Raw genomic sequence first — 10,224 nt, 5'->3', positions numbered from 1 at the left:
TTTTTTGTTACCTATTTTGGAAACATAGGTCCCCCTTTCTGTTGTAAACTTATTGAGCTCTTGTTTCCACTTGTTTGTCCAACTCGTCCTCTTGAAACAAAATATGCTCCACGCGTTATACTTCCTATCCTCTTGGTAAAGAGATCTTTGGTTCCTTATGGGGCCCTTTCTTGATCCATTGAATATTGTCTTTTATTATTATTTTAAAAGGAAAGCTTAAAAGATTTGGTTTTGTTCATGAAAACTGAAACTTTCAATGCAATTAGCAATTTCATAAAAGATTTTTTTTTTAGAAGTTTTTATGATGATCCCCCTTTTGGGGCTTTGGTTCACTATGGACCCCTATGTGCACTTCGTACACTTCTTACCCTAGTGTGGTGTGCAAAAAAAAAATATGTCAAGTTTAGATTTGATTTAGTTCTCTCCAATTGATGGAATCATCTCCTTAGTCATGTGTAAGAAAAAAAAAATTGTTTCAGTAAAAGATTTCAGATGTTATGAGATCATGCGTTTTATGAAGAAAGGTGCTTTATAGAGAAAATTCATGGCCAAACTTTATTTTATTAATTGGTAGATTATGGAATACATCAAGCGTAATATTTCTTTACAGAATCAGAATTCACTGGCCTAACTAGATCTTCTCCATCCATTCTAAATAACAACAAAGCTCCTCCTGAGAATGCTTTCTTCACCACATAAGGGCCCTCATAGTTCGGCGCCCATTTACTTCGATCTTCTCTTAGTAAAGGCATTATTTTCTTCAGTACAAGATCTCCTTCATGGAATCCTCGAGGTCGAACCTTTTTGTCATATGATTTGGCCATCCTTCTTTGGTAGAGTTGATGATGATAGATTGTGGCTATCCTTTTTTCACTAATCAGATTCAGTTGTTCATATCTAACTGTTGCCCATTCTACCTCTTCTAGCTCAGAGTCCACCAGTACTCTCAATGAGGGGATTTCCACTTCTAAAGGTATAACCGCCTCCATTCTATATACCAACATGTACGGGGTGGCTCCTGTTGAGGTTCGAACTGCGGTGCGATACACATGAAGGGCAAATGGCAGCATCTCATGCCAATCCTTATAGGTGATTACCATCTTCTGAATAATCTTTTTGATATTCTTGTTAGCAGCTTCTACCGCACCATTCATCTTTGGTCTATACGGCGAAAAGTTAGAATGCTTGATTTTCCATTTAGTGTAGAGTTCTATTATCATCTTGCCATTGAAATTCTGGGCATTATCAGTTATAATCTTTCTTGGTGGACCATATCGACAAATCAAATCTCTCTCAATAAATTTCTTCACTACTTTCTGCATTACATGAGCAAATGACCCAGCTTCTACCCATTTTGTAAAGTAGTCAATAGCCACGAGAATAAACCTATGACCATTGTTGGCTTTTGGGTTTACAGGTCCAATCACACCAATCCCCCACATCACGAAGGGCCATGGAGATGTCAAGTTAAACAGAGGAGCTGGAGGGGCGTTTATTTTGTCACTATACACTTGACACTTATGACATTTTCGGACATAGTCGATGCAATCCTTCTCTAATGTCATCCAGAAGTAACCGGCTCTTTGTATTTTCCTAGCCATCACATGTCCATTAGCATGGGTTGAGCAAATCCCTTCATGGACTTCTTGTAACGTGTTTTTTGCCTCAAATTCATCCAAACATCTCAACAAAGTCCCGTTGAATGATTTCTTATACAAGATCTCCCCATCAAGATAAAAATCTGTTACCAACCTCTTCAAGGTCTTCTTGTCGATTTTGGATTCCCCCATGGGATATGCCTGGTTTTGGATGAAATTCTTGATATCATAATACCAAAGGTTTCCATCCACTTCTCTTTCAACTGAGCAACAATGAGCTGGGTTATTTCTGATATTGATGTGTACCGGTTGTACCTTGTGCCCAAAATCTATTTTGGCCATAGATGCTAGTGTAGCCAAAGCATCTGCAAACTGATTTCCTTCCCTTCCTAGATGGGTGAACTCTATTTCCTCAAATTCTCCAGCCAGTTTAGACAGGTATTCTTGGTAAGGCCTTAACTTCTCTTCCTTGGTTTGCCATTCTCCTTTTACTTGGCAAATGATCAGCATTGAGTCTCCATACACGTCTATCTTTCTAATGTTTAGCTCCAATGCAGCTTTTAAACCAAGAATGCAAGCTTCATACTCAATTGTGTTGTTGGTGCACCGAACTGCAGCTTAACTGAAACCGGATACTGCTTCTTATCAGGAGAGATTATCACTGCACCTGCCCCATTGCCACATACATTTACAGCACCATCAAAGTACATAATCCACCAATCTGATTTCTCTTCCTCGATTGCAAGCACATCTTCATCGAGAAAGTCAAAGTCTACTGACTCATAATCTTCCATAGCATGGTCAGCCAAGTGATCGGCAATAATACTCCCCTTTACGGCTTTCCTTGTCATATATACTATGTCATACTCAGCCAATAGAACTTGCCATCTTGCAATTCAGCTCGATAAATAGGGCTTTTCACAAATATACCTCAACAGGTCTAATTTGGAAATTAACCACGTAGTGTCATACAACATATACTGACGTAATCTCTTTGTAGCCCATGTCAGTGCACAACACAACTTCTCATTCATAGTATACCTAGACTCACATTCCGTGAACTTCTTACTCAGGTAACAAATGGCCCTTTCCTTCCTTCCGGTTTCATCATGTTGCCCAAGCACACATCCCATTGTTGTTTCTATTACTGTTAGGTACAATATCAATGGCCTTTCTGGTACAGGAGGAACAAGCAAGGGCGGATTCAACAAGTATTGCTTGATTTTCTAAAAGGCCTCTTCGCACTCTTCATTCCAAATTTCTGGGTTCTTCTTCCTTAACAAATGAAAGATCGGATCACAAGTCATGGTTAATTGGGATATAAACCGAGCAATGTAATTCAACCTTCCTAACAAACCTCTCACATCTTTCTCAGTCTTGGGAGGTGGCATAGATTGAATAGCCTTTACTTTATCACTCACCACAAATCCCAACAATTTCATAGATTTCACCCCGAACAAGCACTTCACCGGGTTAAGTCTTAACTTATATTTCCTTAGTCTTTCAAACAATTTCTTTAATATTTGGACATGATTTTCTCCCTCTCTAGATTTAGCAATCATGTCATCCATGTATACTTCAATCTCTTTGTGCATCATGTCATGAAACAAAGTCACCATAGCCTTTTGGTAGGTGGCCCCAGCATTCTTTAAACCAAATGGCATGACTTTGTAGCAAAAGGTCCCCCATGGTGTTATAAAGGTTGTCTTCTCCATATCCTCTTATGCCATTTTTATCTGATTGTATCCGGAAAACCCATCCATAAAGGAATATGTGGAGCTACGTGCTGCATTATCAACTAACATATCTATATGTGGTAGAGGGAAATTATCTTTAGGGCTAGCCCAATTTAAGTCCCTAAAGTCGACACAAAATCTGATTTTACCTTCCTTTTTGGGTACCACTACTATGTTTGACACCCATTATGGATACTTGACTACTTCCAAAAAACCAGTGTTCCGTTGTTTTTCAATTTCTGCTTTTACTTTGATTAAGACCTCCGGATGAGTTCTCCTCAACTTCTGCTTAATTGATTTGCATCCATCCATCAGTGGTATCCTATGTACTATAATATCCGTATCCAAACCAGGCATATCCTCGTAGGACCAGGAAAAGACATCTACGTAATCTTTGAGCAGTGTAATCAATTCTTCTTTCTCTTCAGGGGTGATCAAAGTCCCTATTTTTAACTCTCTCTTGATTTCTTCATTGCCCATATTTATGGTTTCAAGTTCCTCTTTAGCAGGCCTCCAAGCCTGTTCATGCTGTTCTATTAATTTTGTGAATTCCCCAATGTTTTTCTTCTCCCATTCCTCATCTTCTACAGCTACTATGTCTTCTTTAAAGTTTGGCCATTCATTCTCAATGTAAAGTGTAGGTGTTGTTGTGGAAGATCCGCTTTCAGGGTTCCTGAAAGAGGGAAGTGATGTGTAAATGCATAGTAAGACATCAAAATGAAATTTGAAGAAAATGCATGATCTCATTAAAAGGAAAAGATTGGCTAAAAAAAACAAAAATAAAATCCAATTGACATCTTGAGCTTCGATTGTCAATGAATAAAAACAAAACAAAAAGATAACCAATCATAAATAAAGTTATAATCCAACAATCATTGTTGATTACATTTTGAAAACCAATGGAGCTTCTTGGATCTCCCAATTCTGGAACTTCTCTCCTTCGGCTAGCTTTCGAACGAAAGTTTTGGTAGTAAATTCTTCTAAAATGTAGATGGTTAATTGCGGCAGCTTTTCATCCTTTCTTCCAGATTCAAACTTCTCAACGACGTCCTCAACTTGATCTTCCTCCAGACTGTTTATGTTTATTGAAGAAAGCTTCTGAAGGAGGTTTTCATGTCCCTTATCAGGCTGTATCACGTATACAGCTTTTGGAGAAGAAATCCTGATAGGAGGGATGGCTAAGCTCTCTTCTTCAGGCTTTCTTCCTTTAATCCTCGCCATTCTCTTCTCCCTTCTTGCACCAACAACTCGCTTGTAATCCTCCTTCTTGGGCTTATATCCAACCCCAAACCTCTATTTTTCAGCTTTTAGTTTGATTATATCAATCAACTCAAGTTTTCCTTTCTCGATATCATATGGGAAAGGAATCTTGTGCTTCAAAAAGCTTTTAGAGGCCATTTTGGTGGCCTCTGAAATTTCTGGTTTCTTCACCATAGTGTTCTCGGGCACCTACTCGGTATTCACAACCTCAAATGCATGAAGATTTTCATCCTTACAATCTTCAGCTTCAATGAATGGAACTGCCACATTTCTTACCATCGATATAGTCTCCTCAACCTTAACAGTCACTAGAACACCATTAGCAATGTACTTCAAACATTGATGCAACGAGGAAGGGACAGCTCCTACAAAATGTATCCATGGCCTTCCTAACAACATGCTATAGGAAGGGTGGATATCCATCACTTGAAGGGTTACTAGAAAGACTTGTGGACCCACAGCTAGTTCGACCTCAATTGTCCCTATCACTTTCCTTGGCGAGCCATCGTATGCTCTATCCATCATCACACTAGGTTGCATGTGTGAGGGATCTACTAGCATTTCGTCCAGCATATGTCTTGGTAACACATTAAGTGCTGAGTCGTTATCGATGAGAACTTTACCAATGAGGCAATCTTTACATCGTACCGTGACATACAAAGGCTTGTTATGTCCTGTTCCTTTAGAGTCAAGTTCATCTTCCATGAAATATAGGTAATTGGCAGTATGGATCCTCCCTACTAGATGCTCCATGGTCTTTTGTTCAATATCTTGGGGTACATAGGCCTCATTCAGTACTTTTTGCAAAGCATTACGATGCGGCTCGGAGCTGAGTATTAATGACATGATGGAGATCTTGGCAGGGATCTTCTTTAACTGATCCACTATACAATACTCACTATGCTTCATCAATTTCAAGAACTCATTTGTTTCTTCCTTAATAATAGGTTTATTTACCTCAAAATCTTTATTTAGGTCCAACACCTCCTTGCCCTTAGCCTTTCTTTGCTTCTCTAGTTCTTCAAGTGTGAAACAACGACCACTTTGAGTTAGCCCACTTATCTCAGTTTGAAACAATGATAAAGGAGTTTTCACATTCGAGGTATAACCATAATCTCCAGGAATCGCTCCATAGTCTACTTTGTTTGTATATGAGGGCTTAGTTAATACCAGTTTCGAGAGCCCATTAGCCGTTGATTGGACTTTGCATTTCCCCTGATTATCTATCATCTCTATCTCTTCATTATCTATTGCATCCTCAATCCTTAGCTCTCCTAAAGTAAGCATTCTCACAACCTTTTGATGAAACTCAATACATTCATCAATGTGATGCCCTTTCTTTTTATGGAATGGGCAAAAATCATTTTTCCTCATGCAATGTTCAGATGGTTTCTCCAAATGTCCAGATTGTACCAACATCTCGCACAGCCTCGCCATGGTCACTTTTAGCACCTTCTCTTTGCTTCCGACCTCCATAGTATTCACTCCACTACCACCTACAGCATATTTGGGTAGAGGGTTTGAATTCACATTAGGCGAATCTTCAAAAGTAACCCATCCGATTTTAATTTGCTGTGATACCCTCTTCTTAAAAGCCACGCAGTTATCGATGCTATGACCCGCATTACCAGCATGGTATTCACAAGTCAACTCGGGGTTGTACCAAGTAGGGAAAGGCAGTTGCATAGGCGGTAATGGTAAGGGAGCTATCTGTCCAATACTTAGGAAAAGGCGGTTGCATAGACGGTAATGGTAAGGGAGCTATCTATCCAATACTTAGCAACTTGGCATATAACTCCTTTAGGGTTATTGGCAACGGTGGTAATGGTTCTTCTAGTTGTCGGTTGTCTCTCCTTTGGTAATTTTTTTGGTTGCTGGCTGGGAATTTTGTTTGATGGGGTTGGTTTGGTATGGAGGGTTTGGAAAAGTTGATGCTGGTGATTTGGGAGGTAGGTGTTTGGTAATTTTGGTAGTTTCTTCCTTTCCCTTGGTACCTGCCTTCTAGGTTTTTCACCTCGGTTTCCTTTTTCTTCCTAAAAAAACCCTTCTTCTCTACAAGTTCTGCAATTCTCCCATTTTGGATTCCTTGCTCAATCCTTTCAGCAATTCGCACAGCATCATAGAAATGCTGGGCTAAGCTACCCATAAGATGTTTGTAGTATGAGGCCCTAAAAGTATTGGTAAACAGTGTTACCATCTCTGTCTCTATTAGTGGAGGTTGTACATTAATAGCTTGGTCTCGTCACCTTTAAGCGTAAGCTCTCACGGACTCTTGAGTTCTTTTCTCTATGGTAATCAAATTGGTCCTATCAGAAGCAATCTCAAGATTGAACTTGTATTGTTTTAAGAAAGCATCGGCCAGATCTATCCATTTCTTGATTCTAACATTGTCCAACCTCATATACCAGCTAAGAGTCGATCCTGTAAAGCTATCCTGGAAGAAGTAAATTAGCAATTTATCATCATGGATAACTTCTGCCATCTTGTTATAGTAGGAACAAAGATGGGTTTTTGGGCATTCCATTCTAGTATACTTAACAAACTCCGGAACTCTAAACTTCTTTGGAATTAAAATGTTAGGCACTAAACATATTTCAACGGCCCTAATTGGGTCAAATAAATCATTTCCTTCAACTGCCCTTAGCCTCTCTTCTAACATAGTCCAACGATCATACCCTTCGTGATTAGAGAATCTGACGTCTTATGGATCCTCGTTTGTTAAATCCATCGTAACAGGGATTTGGATGGGCCGAATGGGATTAGGATGCTGCTTATTTGGTGTATTTTCCCTCGTGTTTATAGGTACAATAGGGACTTTAGCTGTTGGTGGTGCTTCATCAGGTTGAGTAGACGTTCCCTCTCCATCTCTAGCTCTCAACATTTTCTCTAGCATACTGGTTAGGTGCGCCACATCATTCCGAACTCCTTCAAGCTCTCTTTGGTATTGAGTTTCAGATTATGACCTTTCTTTGTTTTCCATTCTTGTTCTTTGTCAAGTATTGTGGATTCTAGAAGGGGGACCTATGTTTCTTAATCTGCAGATGCGTGTATAGATGTATGAGAAAATGCATGATTGAGAATGCTTTGTATATTAGGTATGGATGCAATCTTCTTATGAACGAATAATGGCCACCACTTTATAAATATAGGTTCTCTTGTCACATTGCTAGGAGTACTGCCTTTCAAGTCGTTTGCTTGAATCATATTCACCAAGAGACAAATTTTGCATAAGTGGATTGGTCAACGCCCTTTTCATTAATGCTTGATAAGTTTATTACATTAATAAATAAAAAGAAAGTATAAAATATATTAATCCCTTTCCTCCCTAAACTCTCTAGCCAAAGGTAAGAAGGCAAAGCCGCGATTCTCAATCTTCCCTAGAAAGGCATCGGTTTCAGCAAGGCTTCGGCGATAGCGAATGATGTCTCCTCCAATATTCCACGCATTGATTCTAATAATTCGAGCATGTGCAGCAGCTTTATCCATTTGCTTATCTGTCATGGTCATCTTCTCTATGAGCAACATCTTGGTTCTATTCAAAGCAGTGTTGTTGGCGTCGATTTGATCCTTGTGTTTTTCCATTGCTGTTAGCTTCTCGTCCAAATACTTCACCTTTTCACGTTCCTTGTCAAGTTTTGTCCTCATAACTTTTATCTCATTCTTCTTAACCGCTAATTCTGTTTCAACAACCTCAAAACCTTTCTTTTTACTTTCTTTTGCAATCCCCATTGAACGGCTTTCCAACTCTATATATTTCTTGTTCAAATCCTCACACTTCCCAATCCTATCCATCAACTCGAATTGGACTTGTGCAAATTTTTCTTGAAAATATTATGCACGTCCTTGGCAATCGTTAAGGTCAATCTCCATTGCTTCAAGTTCAGAGCAACTTTGCATCCAATCCAAACCCATCCTTCTTAGCTCCTTCTCACTTTCTTCACTAGCAATCTTCTCCTCACCTAGCTTTAACTCAAGCTTTGTTATTCTTGCATCTCTAGATTGTAGTTGCTCATCTAGAAATGCTCTCCTTTTATCTCCTTCCAGCATCATTTCTTCCAACATTGCCTTGTCTTTTCTGCTTTTGCTCAACTCTATCCGAAGTTTTTCCACCTGTCTTCTCAACTCCTCTTCATTATTGACCCTTTTCCTCTTAATAGGCTCTTCTATAGTTTGGGGAGATTTGACTCCTACACAAGGCATGGCTGAAGGAGCTAGATTTCTCCATTTTGCATATTCTTCACTTGCACTTGGATCCTTTAAACCTTCTATCTCAACCAAAACCAGATGCTTCCAATCTTGTTTGATGATCTCCAAAACTTCTTGCACAATGGGGTCTCTAAATAAACCAAAAAATTGAGTAATTCCCATAGTCCTTGGAACAAACTGCATGCCCCCAAGTTGCCTTACCACTAGGGTAGGAGCATAACTCACATAACCTGTAATCCTTACCAATGGCACCCAACGTCTTTGTCCACAACTCATCAAGACTTTCACTGTCATTACCCATAGGGCTCTCCACTTGAAATCACTATTAGGCAATCCTTCTAATTTTTCAACCCAACCTTGGTTGTCCAGATCTCCTCATTCATCTTCTTCGACTAATTTCAAGGGTCTTTGGGTGAACCACCAAAAATTATTGAATACAGGTTTTTTTGTTTCGATATGGTTAACCATTCAGATAAACAACAACTGCGTGCAACATCTTATTGCTCCTTTTCCAGTCCTCCTACAATGATTAAGCGTCAAGATGGTTTCAGCTAAAATAGCAGCTAGTGGATTGACTTGTGTATTCTCATACTCTACATAAGCAGCAACGACCTCCAAACTCACTACACCCGTCTGACTTGGGAACAACACCAGGCCAAATATGCCCAAGGCAATCAATCTCTCTTTTTCTAATCCTGACTTCTTTTCTAGTTTAATTTCTAGCATCCTCCATTTCAGATCGGTAGCATTCTTTTCCAAAAACTTTTCCAAGTTGGAGATTCTGAGCAGTTTTGACAATTCGGGGATGATCTTATTAGATCTCAAAGGAAAATAAATCCTATACAGATTGTTTAGAAACTCAGTCAACATCCCATATTCCTCAATAGTGGGACACAAGTCTATGCTTCCAAAAGAAAAACACCGGTAGTCTGGATCCTAAAAATGAACTAAAGCTTGCACAGCTGGGCTTAATACTTCTACCTTTGCAATCTCCACCAAACATCCGTATTTCCTGAAAAATACATCCTTATCCAGATTCTGAAAGTGAGTCGTTAACTTGTTCACCTCATTCATAATGCAATTGAGGTTCTTGATTGGTGACAGCTCTTTAGCATCGCTACTAAGGCAGTCTCCTTTAGTCAATTGTGATAGTTCAGAATTTTTTCCATATTCTATGATGGAAAATTTAGCAATGGTGGCCATTTCGTTCACAAGTCCTGCAATTCAAGATGCCTTGGGGTTAGACTTGTTTTAGTGCAAAAGATATTATGGAGCATACAACCTAAGGATAGGTTCTAGTTCCTTTACGTGAGACATAGGGTAGGTTTACTACTTGGTCTCTAAAAAAGGGTCTCTTGCTGTCCCAGTGATTGCCCTCATAAAGGCAATATGGGGGTTCAGCAGATAGGGGGATGGCACCTGTA

At 39.3% G+C, this 10,224-nt stretch overlaps 1 protein-coding gene across 1 annotated transcript; it reads right to left on the bottom strand.

Moving 5' to 3' along the window:
* Positions 1 to 587: 587 nt before the first annotated feature.
* LOC105115477 (uncharacterized) lies at positions 588 to 7,076 on the bottom strand. The gene is given in 6 exon segments (XM_011012370.1): positions 588 to 2,206; positions 2,209 to 4,007; positions 4,221 to 4,627; positions 4,802 to 6,304; positions 6,609 to 6,762; positions 6,865 to 7,076. Coding segments are annotated over 6 exon segments (5,694 nt in total).
* Between the last annotated feature and the right edge of the window lie 3,148 nt (positions 7,077 to 10,224).

Source organism: Populus euphratica, unplaced genomic scaffold, assembly GCF_000495115.2.
Source record: "Populus euphratica unplaced genomic scaffold, PopEup_1.0 scaffold706.1, whole genome shotgun sequence".
Lineage (NCBI taxonomy): Eukaryota > Viridiplantae > Streptophyta > Magnoliopsida > Malpighiales > Salicaceae > Populus > Populus euphratica.
This window is presented reverse-complemented; position numbering and strand designations above follow the sequence as displayed.